Genomic DNA, 13747 nt, shown 5'->3' with positions numbered 1-13747 from the left:
GCCCATGAATAGCAGTAATTAATATTTAGTATTCATGTGGAGTTTTAAGTATAAATTTTCTATATGATGATTTTCATTAAATTATTACATAGCATTTAGAGAGATCTACAGAAATTGTCTAACACTGCTTTTCAAATCTTTTTAAACCCAGAAGCCCCCTTTTCGTGTAATGATTTATAGCAGCTCGGTATTTTCCACGGGTAAAAGATTTGAGACTCTCCTCCTTCCCCCAGCTGCTCTAGACAGCACTACGTGGAAATCTCTCCTCAGCTGTGCTCCCAGGGCAAGAGTCCCCAGATCCTACTCTCCTTACAGCTCTCCTCTTGTGTTTAAACAGCCCGCCTGGCTCGGCATCCCCACGTCCTCTCATGTACAAGGGTATCGCTTGGGTTTCTTAAGTGTCTTGGCACTGCTCCTGGAAGGGCCTTGGTTGGCCGTGATCTCAGGTGCGGAGCTTCGGCCCGTGCGAATCTCGGCTGTCGGTTTGGACTGCTGCGACAGGCACCCAGTGACCCTGAGGCCCCCGTAGGCTTTCTGTTGGCTCCTCTCAAGGTAGACGGTTTTTTCTCATTTCCCACATAGACTTACGCAACTTGATGCAGGTTGTTCTTACTCTTCGTGTGCCTATAAGTTTTTGAACCTTGGCATACCTTTTCTTTTGGCATGTTAGTTTCTAACCATTCGAAGTTCCTTTTCCTCAAGTTTAATAGAGACTTTCTCTGCCATATGTAAGGTTGGCATGAGGGGTTACTGAGGCTCAGATGTGCTGTCTGCAGGCTCAGTGCTTCTAAGTTTACCCGAAGAGGAAGTGAAGTTAGTTTTTAAGTGCTTTATTTTTGTAAGTCCATAGTGGCTACCCATTGGTGTCACTTTCTGTGAGTCATCTCTTTAATACCCCTTCTAGAATGGTGCTGGCATTTGATATTGCCTTTAGTTTCTTGTAATTAGATTAGAAGTAAGATTTTTTTAATTAAAATTCAAGGTGACTTGTCCGTCTTCAGATTTCTGGCACCTCTCCCACTGTCCTTTATGACTCAGAGTTTGCCAGCGATAGTTCTAGAATCATATTACAGACTATTTGGTATTTTTGAAATATGACTGGTCTGAACTTGAGATGTGAGTAACCTTAAAATGGCTCTTTACTCTCATCCTCTCGGTTGCAGTTTTCTTTAAATAGTGTTTATTCTGCCCTTCCCAGCTTAAATAGTCTCCTCGTGTAACACAAAACAGGGGCAGGGGAGTTTTGCTTTTCTCTCTGGCATCTGTTGCTATCCCACCCTGTTCTCGAAATAGTATAGAAAACCTGTTTCTTCTTGTACCAAAGACAGCTTTTAAAATCCTTTTTGGTTTTCTTGAGTTTTTGTGGTGTTTGGCAAAATCTCACCTAAATCTTAGTTCTACTTTTCCTGGCAATAGTGTATGTTATTTTTATTTGTCCTTATTGTGTACCTCCTCTCTCCCTTCCCTCCCCTTTTCAGACAATAGGGTAGGTTTGTCTTTCGTTTTTTTAAGTCTGATTTCACTAGATAGTTCCCTGGATAGCCTCATGATTTTGTTTCTTCAAAATTGGGACTATTCTGTTTGGAACTTTACATCACTCTTGAGCTTGTACATAACTTTTCCCTCCAGTAAGCGGTTGAGTCTTTCATATTATATTTTTCTGTGAAATGCTCTACCACTCCTTCTTTCTAGTTTAGTCCTCACCTCAGTTTTCCCCCCGTGAGTTAATATTTCCAAGTGCCATGCACTGTGCACCATTGCCCCACTCCTGCTTTATGTCTTTATCCCTTAATTATGTGTAGTTTTCTACTGCCAAGTTCGCATTCAGTGATGATGGGATGTGAGTGATTCAGGAACTGTTGCTGCTTAGTCAGTTGGCATTTCTGAGGCAGAAGGTCCTAAATCAGTTTTTCTGATGGAAACAACTTCCTTCTCTTAATTGCTGTATCTTTCTTTACCTTTTTTTTTTTTTTTCCTGTGGTACATGGGCCTCTCACTGTTGTGGAGCACAGGCTCCGGACGCGCAGGCTCAGCGGCCATGGCTCACGGGCCCAGCCGCTCCGCGGCACGTGGGATCCTCCCGGACCGGGGCACGAACCCGTGTCCCCTGCATCGGCAGGCGGACACTCCACCACTGCGCCACCAGGGAAGCCCTCTTTACCTTTTTTTTTTTTTTTTACCTGAGAGCCTATGAATGAAATTGTGTTCCACATTTTTTTTTTGGTCCATTCATACAGTGTAAAGTAATTCTTTTTTTTTTTTTTTTTAAATTCCTGTATGAGTCTTCAGAGTCATTTCCCCGAGTCTGCTCATTTCCTATGCCTCCTTCAGCATTGTTTCCTGAAGGGTCAGTCAGGTTCTAATGCATCCTTTCTAAGAGTCCTTGGACAAAGTCCCCCATCACAGACAGCCTGAGTTGTATACAGAGCCACCTGTGTTTGACCCTGTGTTCTCCCTTCCCATTTTTTTCTTGACCCTTTAACCTTAGCTGTCTTGTCTAAAGTATAGTCCTAATTCAGGCTCGAGATAAAAAATCCAGGGGAGGCACTGGTGTGTCTCGACTCAGGCTCTCCTGTGGTGGACGTAGAGGAACGTGGGTGGACTAGGCCAGACGTTAGCTCTTAGGCCTTGATTACTATTTTTTGGTCTGAGGATAATAATTTTGGGTGTTATATGCACCTGTGCTGTGATCCATCATAAAAATTATTTCTAAATTGCCACCTAGAGTGTACGTGCTGTCATGGTTGGAGAGGCCCCATGATTTTTTTGTTCTTGACCTAAGAATTCAGGAGAATGTGCTCCTTCCTTGGTCTGCTTTTATTTTCTCTTCACGTCTACATTTCTTTGTGTTCTGCTTCAGATTTGGCTCACCTTATTCTATTTCAGAGGAATGAGATCGTACATGGCCTTTGTTAATTACGTTAGAATGTGGAAGTCTTGTATGGATCTGAATGCTTTCCTTTTTGTCGTTTCAGGACTGTGAGGGCGAGACTCCTATTCACAAGGCGGCTCGCTCTGGGAGCCTGGACTGCATTAGTGCCCTGGCGGCTAACGGGGCTCATGCCGAGTAAGCATCTTCATTTATTCTTGCCAACCAAAGATGTGGTCAAGGGTGTCGTGTTTAGAGACAGGATTTAGAGCAGGCAAAAGTTCTGAGCTTTGTTTTCAATATTGGTAATAGAGTTTTGCTTTTTAGATCAGTTGGCGTTAGTGAGCAAGTTGTTGTGAGTTGAGTTGACCACTAGCAGAAGGGGCTGAATGCCAGCAGCCTCAGCGTTCTTGCCGAGAGAGAGAGAGAGAGAGCATATTAGGGTGGAAGGAACAATTAACTCATTAAATCGGAGCCTGGCATTGTTGACTTTACCATTGACTAGTTGTGTCACTGTGGGCAAGTCTTCAGACTTTGCCAAGTTTTAATTTCAGAATGAGTGCCTCGAATTGGATTAGAGTATCTTTTCAGGCCTCTCTGGCTCAAAAAAATTCTTGCAGACAGTTAGCTTTTTTCCTTAATTTTGCTAAAAAGATGGTTTCCTCATCTTTTAGCAGATATGAGAACATCTTATGTTTTAAAACCTATTATGATTCTTTAATGATTTTATAATTCCTTGTAAAATGGAACTGTACACATTAAAGACTTAAAAACTCACTCTGAGTTTTTGATACTGATGGCATTATTTTAGAATATCCTTGTTTTAGCCCAGTTTACATCAACTGGCTTATTTCTAGCTTGAGAGAACAGTATTAACATTTAAGTGTATTAATTTTAAAATGTGATCTTGTATGCAAATCATTAGCTAGCCATGGCATTATACATTTATTTCAGTATTTAATTCATTTGTATTAACTTTCTCTTAAAGATTCATTGTAAAAATTTTTCTTCTACAGTTCACAGCATTAACAAAATGGATGCGGTTTTCACCCTTAAATATTGAGTGTAAGCTATAGAGCTGTAATAACCAACATAACTATGATAATATCAGCTTTTTTGTTTTACTTTGAGTGTCTTGAATATTTCATAAAAATTAATTACAAACCACTTTATTCTAATTGGAAATGTGAAAATTTAGACTTTGGGAGAAATAAAACCCATAAAACTGACTTAGTTTAACCCTTTGGTTTCCACTTCATTGTTTTGACTCTGTATTATAATAAATATTGGAAACAGATCCTGGACAGCAGAACCATATAGGTTAATAAAGGCCTGTCTGATACCAAGGGCTATCATTAGGCTCTTAGTATCTTAGCTTCTGTTTCATTAAGTATTATTGTTAAGATTAGACATTAGTTTGGGCTTGGATCATTTACTTATGTAGCCATTTATAAATATGACCTGTGTTAACTGTTACATTGCAGGGCACCTTGTGACTTCATATGTAGTTATAATTTAAGGTAATGTAAAAACAATTGATAATATGAATATATATTACACAGTTTAGAAAACATCAAGGTGATTCTCATTGCATTGCTTTAAAGCAAAGTTGTAGATGCAGTTTTCTTAGCTGTTTTTTAGATTTAAAACTTAAATCTTTAATTTTAATAACAGAAGCTTTGATTATAAAATACAGAGTCGTAAAATAATTGATTAAATTCCTTAATTGTCATTTATTGAAATAATGAATAATTAGAAGTTGATCTTTTCAGTGATTTATTTTTCTAAACAGTACTCTAATTGGTCCTGAGCATTTTATTACTAAGATGTTAGTTTTATTCACTTTAATGGATAGCTTAATCCTTTGAACCAATAAATATCTTTCTTGCGCTATGTCCTTTTTTTAATAGGTGTCTTTTTAAAATGAGATCATTTTATTTACAATTCTGTCCTTGTTACAGGACCCTCGAGTGTCTCTTTCCCACCAAGTGTGACTGAGCATGGCCTCGAGTGCCAGTTTGTTTTTCCTTCTCAGTATAAGAGCCACTCCCTCAAGACCCTGCATATGGTGATTTCCCTTGACTGAACTTTCAGATATTTTTTAGAAGAAATATTTAGCCTGAGCCACCTAGCCAAAAGCAATTTTTAAAATTATATGTCTTTGGCCTGGAGATAGAGCACAAGTAATCATTACTTATTGCTATTGTATATGTGGTTATTTAGTTTTAACATCTAGATAAAATGTCAGTTTTGCCAGTAAGCTAAATTGTACATTGCTTTTTAGTATCTATTCTGCACATTTTCATAGTTTAACACTTTTAGTCTACCAACAAATAATAGTTTGATTCCCCCAAATTGTGGTACTTAGATAACTCTTTTATTTGTTTCCTGTTATGCTGCTCTTATGGTAAAGTGTAGTCCTAGCAAATAAAATGCCTTTTTCTTTTAAGGTCATCAAGGGGCACAGAATTAATTTACTTACTTGACGTTAACTAATTTTGTTTCCAGTTCAAAGTGAGCCAGATTATTAATTTTAATATTACATGCTATAGTGTTTAGGAGTTGGTGGAAATTTTTCCTTTTTCTGTGACCAGATTAAAAGCTGTCTTGTATCAGTATTTTATCACACTTGGTGGTAAATAATAATTTTGTTGTTAATTCCTACTTTGCTTTTTATATATTTGCTACGTAAAGTGGCCAAAATCTGAAGTTGCTGCTTTTTTGGTCATGGGGTAGATGATGGTGAGGGCAAGCGTACCAGGCATCTGTGGCTAGACTGGTTTGTTACATAACCTACTTGTCAATGTAGGCTGCATCTGTAAGATAACGCATGTCAGCTGCTGTGCGTCGTAGCACATTTTCTAGCACCACACGTGAGTATGTTGATGGAGTTTCTTTTTCTTCTCTTATTTTACATCTTGAGTTTTGGTGCCAAGTTTTCTTTTTCATGTGAGGTTTTGTTTCTCCTTATATGACTGTCATTGTTATTTGCTACTGTTTACATCTAAAAATAAAAACACACAGGATTAAGTGTCAATTCTGTGACCAGACTAAATGTTTGTATACTTTAAATGATCTAAACCTCTACAGACACTTCTCACTCTCATTTTTTCTCAAGTAGGGAGTTTTTATTAAGTAAGTTAAACTGTCGTCATCCTTAACTTTGCTTATATGACAGTTCAGTGCTTCATTGCAGCCAGGATTTGAATGCTACTTAATACACACAAGGGTTTTTGATTGGAAGAAGGACATATAGTAACATGGAAAAGTTGTTGCCTTATTTTTCTTTTGGATGATCAAATAAGTAACAGTATAAAATTAAGTTTTAATGTGATTTCAGAGAAGGACTCTTGAAAATTTGCTGTCTGCTGATAATTAAGACCACCTTTTATGTGACCAGTGAGGAGAAGCAAGAGAGCCTGTTTGTGTTCCCACAGGCCAGCTGGGCACTGTTCTGTTCAGGTGACTTGGGGGCTCTAGTCATGCCAGTGGAAGATGAATGTAACCTGCATGGTGATTCAATCAAACATTTCCTCACTGACTCCGAAAGATTGGGCTCAATCCTGAATGTTTATGTGTTGCATTTACTTTTACAAAAGAAAAAAAAAAAAAAATATATATATATATATATATATATATATAAATTTTTTTAAAAAGACCTTTTACAAACAACTTTGTAAAGTACACATTTCTAGCCTTGAATTATCTTTCCTTTTAGTATTTTGGCACTGACTGATTTTGGTTATTTTTGTCTTTATTTTCTTGAGAGATGTAGTGGAGAATGTTTCCATATCAACCAGATATAAAAGTAGATTTTTTTTTAATGCCTCAGAGTAGAAATAAAGGGATTTAGTGGGATTTAGAGATTCAGAATTGCTTGCATCTAAGGCCAATTTGCTAGTCCATTTTAATACCACATTATACCAGGTGCCAGTGTTAAATTATGTTGTGACAAAGTCCCATAGCTTTCTGTAGGAGAGCATTTCTGTAGAAGCCATTGATTCTGTGGTAACCAGATGTTCCAGTGGGTTACATATATTTTAACTTAATTATTTTCATCCCAAGAGGAACTTAACTATGATCATCAGATAGCTGGAGAAGCATCTATAACCTTATATAAGCAAGTTCAGTGATTCACTCTGAAAAAATCTTTCTTGGCCTAATTTAGAAAATAGATACAGTGGGCTTTAGTAACAGAAGTCTTAAAATGTGATCATAATAGACTTTGCATGTTGCAGAAAAAAGGATTTTGCTGAACTTTTAAAAATTCTTAATTGAAATGAAGTTGGTTTAGTTTGGTCCATGTTTATGACCCACCTTTATTGGCTTACCCTTAGAGCTCTGTCTAGAAGCAAAATTTTCATTAGGGCAAGTCATGTAATGAGCATATTTAATATTAGTGTCAGAAGTTTTGCAGCTTTTGCCCTTGGCAAACTTCATTAGACATTTATTCATGTTTGAAGTTTGTGGTTTCTTTTCATTTGTTCACCTATTTGACCTTCAGAATAGTAGTCCAACCATGAAATTTATTAGCAGTGTAACTCTGAATTAGTGGTTTCTGATCTTGGATCCTGTGCATTCCAGTCCTGACCTAGTGTTCCCTCCCTGACCTACTTGTCACTACAGCAGTCTTGTCTGATCTTGCAATTTCCTGGCTCTTTTTTCCTTTTATTAAACTGTTGCAGGCAAGGTGGAGGAATTACTTCCCGAGATAGCTGATGAAGTTCTGCCTGCTGGAAAGGAACAGATAGATGGCAGGCTGACAGTATTCTAGAGTTGTTGACAAATTCAGTTCAGAATTTTGATTGTTTCTCATAACAGCTTGAATAATATATAGGTTTTGATATTTGTTTAAACACTGCTTTTATATAGTGCTTTCAAGGAGAACCAATGATTTCTAAATTCACATGTCTTTTCCTTTGCTAAATTATAGTGGGAACAGGTTAAATATTTCATGAAACTCTTTGAATGATGCTGTTATATTTTAATGTATGCAAACATAGCTGGGATTCAGTTGCAACATAAAACTATCCTCAGTAATGTTGAACTTGAATTGAAAACTTGGCACCAAATTTATTCAAGTAGAAACTTTAAAAAATAGTTTTTTCCTATTGTTACCTGAAGAATATATTTAAGAAAGTCTTCATAATTACGTATTTAAGAGTTTGGATACCAAAGGGTTAAAAATACACGTTTTCCTTTTACTGAAGAAATTTTAGATGTTTGTGATGTTTTGTCTGTACAAATGGACATTTAGTAATGTTTTTTATCTTTTTTTTTTTTTTAATGATTCCATGTATTTGCTTATTTCCATCTAGGAATAGTTACTAATGTATTTGAGATACAGCATACCAAATTTTAAAGTAACCAGAATCGTGAGTTAATGGTTTTTAGTCCATACTGTTAAACTTTTGTTGAAATAACTGACATAATTAAATTGGCTTCATGCTGAAAATTACTAGAAGTAATTGAAAAGGCAGTGTTTTAGAGCAATAGCTCTTGGTCAAGGTGGTCACATGACAATGGCTTACGCTCAGTAAATGTGCTTCTGCACCTCATGTATGTATATGTATTTTTAATCAAAATGTTGCCTGCAAATATGTGATCCCTTATTATTTAAGTTTCCTGTTTTATGAACCATTGCCCGTTTTAAATCACACAGAAGATTCTGAATCTGTAAAAACTACACATGTCAATGTTTTACAGCTACGTAATTCGAATTGACTTGATTTTTTCAAGTAATCCTAGAAAGGGGGAGCATTCCATATAGAAACTGCTGAAACTGCCACAGGTGCTTCTCCGAAAACCTTACGGTTGTGGCATTGAATGTTCAGTATGGCTTCCTTTCTCCACTCGAGGCATACTGTTGAGGTATTTGTTGCGGTGATTGGTTTTAATGCTAATCTAGGAGTTCAGATATAGATTCTTTAGATTTGCATGCTTTGCTTACCCTAATTTATGATATCTACCTATTTACTTGTAAACTAACAATAGTTAAGTTGAGATCAGAATTTTAACAGAAATATTATTTATATAAAGATTGTGGTTATCTTTTATTGTCACATGGCATTAACAAAAAAGAGAACATCCTGAAGGTGATGTGACAACTCAGATTCTGAAAAGTATATTTCACATACTTCCCGATCCGTGGTTTTGCAAATTAAAAAAAAAAGAAAAACTTATTAGAATGGCTTCTCATATTCTGATGTTGTGACACTATAAGTGGAAAATAGATGGGGGGTTAGCTGGCAGCAGAGTGGAGTTTTGTTTTCAAGTTCTTTGGGGAGACATTCTTAGGTATAATAAGTCTTCATATTCTATTCAGAATTTTGTTACTGAAAATACAGTATATGAGCCTTTATATTTTAACTTTAGTATATTTTGCCAGTTATTCAGCAGAATAAATAATTCACAGTAAATATTAATCTATGTCTTCCCATGTTTTCATATTACAGTTTTGAAAGAACACTAGGAACTACTGGGAGAAAATGGGTAGCCTGCCCCAAAATTACTTTTCCTAGTCTCAGTGAGACTTGTCATAGCTTCAGTAGCAAATTGATTTTTACTAGTCTAAGAATCTGATCGTGTCACCTCTTAAAGTCAGCTTTAAAACTTCAACAAACTAGAGACCCAATTTGGACATCAAGTTGACTGGTGTCTGATTTTTTAAAATGTCTGCCCGTTTTCAAAGATTTTTCAAATGGATACCAGAGGGGACCAGAAAGGTGAACTGGAGCTTTAGAACAACCTCACAGCACGTCCCCCATGGGGCTTCTTGCTGTCAGAAATGGACAGAGGTACATTTTAGATCAGGCATCATCCGCCCAAGTACAGTAAACCAAAGGCAGGAAATTCACGTGTGTGTTTTTTAAAGATTTAGTCTAAAAATATTGCGTACACTTTCATTACTACCCCAATTTTCATGCGAAATACAGTTTTTGAGAGTAATTTTGAACAGTATCTTCCAGATACTGAAAATTTCCATTTGGACTAGTGTGTGAAGACCACAGTTCAGATTAACTTTTGTCTTTAGCAGCCCCTCACTTGGGGTTGGTAGGAGTCGCCAGCAGTGAGTGCAGTGTGCCATATCACACCTGCAGTGAATACCTCGGGATTGAAGAGTGAAGGCTTGACTGTTTAAAAAGTACTGTAACAGAAGAAAAGACCAAATTCGAATGTGAAATTATCATAGAACCTGTAAATCCTAAATCACGTTCATGTGCCCAGCTCCCATTGTATTTTAGGAAAATCATGGAGGGTTGCTTAGGTTTAATATCTGCTTAAGCTTGTAACACTAAATAGAGCTGAAGGCTTAATAAATTGATGATACATTTTAACCAGGATAACGGTTTCAACTCTTAAAATGTTAAAATTGAAACATGCTTAACAGATAGGAGAGCATATATTAAAAAATGCATTTAAAGACCTGAGCCTCTTTTGTTAAAGTGTTGTCAGAACTATACTGCTTAATCTCTGTGCTGCTCTTCACCTAGAAACCCACGTGATTTTCAGCCTCTGTGTAATACGTTTGAAAACCCTTTCTACTTATTAAGTATTAAGAAGTGACTTGAGGAATTCAGACCTGTAAAGACAGTTTCCGCCTCATTCATATTAAGCACGTAGCCTAATTCAGTCGTAAGACTCTTAGAACTTTTAACAGAAAACACTCGGATGGAGTAGGACTGATGATTTCTTCTGCATGCTCTCTCAAGGTCTTTTCTTTTACATTCTTCTAAAGTTTACCTTTAGATATTCTCTTGATATTTAACATTTTGTGATTTAACAGATTTGGCAACTTTTAAAAAGTTATTTTTTTGTTTGAATTGAATAGTTCATAAAATTACCAGAGAGACAGTTTTCAGGAACCCATAGGCATCTGTTATTTAGAGTAGAGGACTAGTCACAAAGAGAAAGACAAATACCATGTGATATCACTTATATGTGGAATCTAAAATATGACACAAATGAACTTTTACGAAACAGGAACAGACTCACAGACATAGAGATCAGACTTGTTGTTGCCAAGGGCGAGGGGGAACAGGGGAGAGGATTGGGAGTTTGGGGTTAGCAGTTGAAACTGTTATGTATAGAATGGATAAACGACAAGGTCCTACTGTATAGCACAGGGAACTAACTATATTCAACATCCTGTGATGAAACATAATGGAAAAGAATATAAAAAAGAATGTGTGTGTGTGTGTATATATATATATGTATATATATATGTGTGTGTGTGTGTGTGTATATGTATAACTGAATCACTTTGCTGTGCAGCAGAAATTAACATTGTAAATCAACAGACTTCTATAAAATAAAAATTTTCAAAAAAGAGTAGAGGACTAGTCACCAGTATCATCTGTTGGTTAAATGTTACAAAATTGGTCCAGCCCATTGTTTGTTTTTGTATGGCCCATAAACTAAGAATGATTTTTATGTTTTAAAAGAGTTGAACAAAAATCAAAAGGATAATATTTCATGACATGTAAAAATATATGAAATTCAACTTTCAGTGCCAGTAACTAAAGGTTTATTAGAACATAGCCAATGCTGTGTTCACACATCATCTAAGGCTGCTTTCAGGCTACAACGAGAGAATGCAGACTGTGGCCTGTAGAGCTTAAAGTCCTTGCTGTCCCGCCCTTTGCAGAAAAAGTGCCTGCCACGGATTGGTGACCCCAGTCATTCCTTTCCACCCAGTTTTTGTGCGCCATATGATTGCAGAGCCACTTGCAAGTTTTTAAATACGAGCAGAGCAGAATTAGTATGTTAAACTACGGGTAAAGAAAGGAGGAATGAATGTGGGTACATAGGAAAGGAGATGGGAAGGAAAACATTTGGAGGTAGGAGAGGGAAGTGGGAGGTTCTGCTGTCCTGTACCAGAGTCAGGTATTCACGGACCTTTTTGCTTTAGAGGAACATAAACATTATTAAACTGAATGTTACAGTCAGTCCTTAGTAACTGAGAAATAATATAGTTGAAAACTTCTGTAGTTTCACCAGAAGTGGAGAAGGGATACTGTATGTCCCTGTTTCTAATAATACTACTGTAGGGATAGTGCCAAAATTATAATCTCCCAACTAATTTTTCCGGTTACCTTACGTCCCAGATTCTGATATCTGTCCATACATTTTTCTGGAATGTTTTGAACTCCCCTTTGGATCACTCTTTGGATCCCTCAGAGTTATATGAGGAACCAGTTGAAGTTCACTTCGGCTTGTGATTGTTCTTACTTGCTTGGTCCACACATGAGGAGTACATAGCGTGAGTTGAGTCTAGTGACTGTTCTTTGGAGTTTTGAAGATAGTACTTCACACCACCTGGAAATCTGGTTGGCTTCGTCCAAGCCGAGTGCTGTGCAGGTGTCGGGACCACTCGTGGTAGTGGGGACGGGGCAGGGGATGCTGCCTGTGCTCACTCAGGCGCTATCTGGGTGCTCCCACCCAGACGTTTACAGCCTCCGTGGTCTCTGGATGTTGGCGTGCACTTGCTCTTTTTCTTTAAGGCTATATTTCCTTGGAAGAACAGTAAACTTGCTATTCTAACTCAGATTCAGTCTACTGTTCGGTTTCTGAATTAAGAGTAAAGGAATTGAGTGTAGTTTGAATGTTGCTGTTTTCAGTGACTTAGAAAAGTTGGCATGCTCCCTGAGCATCTCAGCTTTCTTCGGTGAACTGGCATTTAGGGTGGTAAATGCCATGTAAAAATCTGTGTGCTGTTCTTTATTTTATCATCCGCTGAGGAGTAATCTTTACTGTCAGCGTTATTTGTCCTGATTTTAAGCAGCAGCTTCTTATTTCTGTATTCTTTAATTTTTGGAGAGCAAGTTCATATTTATCTATAGAAATGATCATTTTTTAAACTTTGCTTATATTCTGGGTCTTTGTCTTTGCAAATTGTGTACAGTTAATTTTTTTTTTAACGTTAATGCGGCTACTTATTCTGTTCAAATTGTTGATAGAGTAGACCTGTTTGGACCATTCACTCATGATATCTTCTGAAAATGAAATACACCATTTAAAAAATTATCCAGTTTTACACTTGCTTGAATTTTAAATTTCTATAACGTGTTGATATTAAAAATCAAGTATGTGATCATTTTTTATGCACATAACTAATGTAATTCACTTTACCCAAACTTTGATATTTCCTCTCTATTTAATTCATATATCAAAATATTATGAAATTTTAGAATGTTTATCAGAAATCATAGCCATGAAACCAAATAAAAATGTCAATTTTAGTTCCCAGTAGCCCTGCACACAGCTGCCTTATATTTTTAAGAAAATATTGTTGGTTTGGGGAATTTTCAAGTTTTGTCTCTTTTGTATTTGCTCAGATTGAGTTTGGGCCTTTGCCTTTCTTCAAAATGTATGATACATTTCTTTATCTCATGCTTTAAAAGTGGAAACATATTTAGTGATTATCCAAAAGTATAGAGATTTGTCATTTCTGCGTTTGGAACCTTCTGAGTATGACGGCTGGAAGTAGGAATACAGGGCTTATTGTCATCTTTAAACTGGAAAATCCATTTACTTGTCCCTCATTCTGTAGTTTTCTCTCTGAAATGGCTTTTTTTTCATTCACGTTAATCTAGGGAAAAAGCGTCCAGGGTGGTGCCCTGTTCTTTTGGGAACAAGACGAGGCCTGTGTTTGGTCACAGCCGCACTGTCTGTGGCAGAGCTCACTGGGGGGTGTGGTGCTGCCTTGGCCCTTCAGGGCTTCTCTGGTTTCAGCGCATCAGCATGCAGCTAACAGCCTGTCTTGCTTTTTTACAGATTCATTTCACAGGGCAGTGTATTTTCTTGTCTTCCAGGGGAACTTCAATGTGGAGTTGCTTTTGTTCCCTCAGTTTTTGTTGTTTCCTAATTAAGATTTAC

General features: G+C 37.0%; 1 protein-coding gene across 2 annotated transcripts in view; it reads left to right on the top strand.

Annotated features, from left to right (window-relative positions):
• ANKRD10 (ankyrin repeat domain 10) overlaps nt 1–13747 on the top strand; it is a 33047-nt gene that overhangs the window by 4979 nt on the left and 14321 nt on the right. For both annotated transcript variants that reach the window (XM_059041929.2, XM_067016745.1), the window contains exon 3: nt 2976–3067. In XM_059041929.2, coding sequence (XP_058897912.1) covers nt 2976–3067 — 92 coding nt within the window. The remainder of the gene's footprint in view (nt 1–2975; nt 3068–13747) is intronic.

The sequence above is a fragment of the Kogia breviceps genome, chromosome 16 (assembly GCF_026419965.1).
Source record: "Kogia breviceps isolate mKogBre1 chromosome 16, mKogBre1 haplotype 1, whole genome shotgun sequence".
Lineage (NCBI taxonomy): Eukaryota > Metazoa > Chordata > Mammalia > Artiodactyla > Physeteridae > Kogia > Kogia breviceps.
This window is presented reverse-complemented; position numbering and strand designations above follow the sequence as displayed.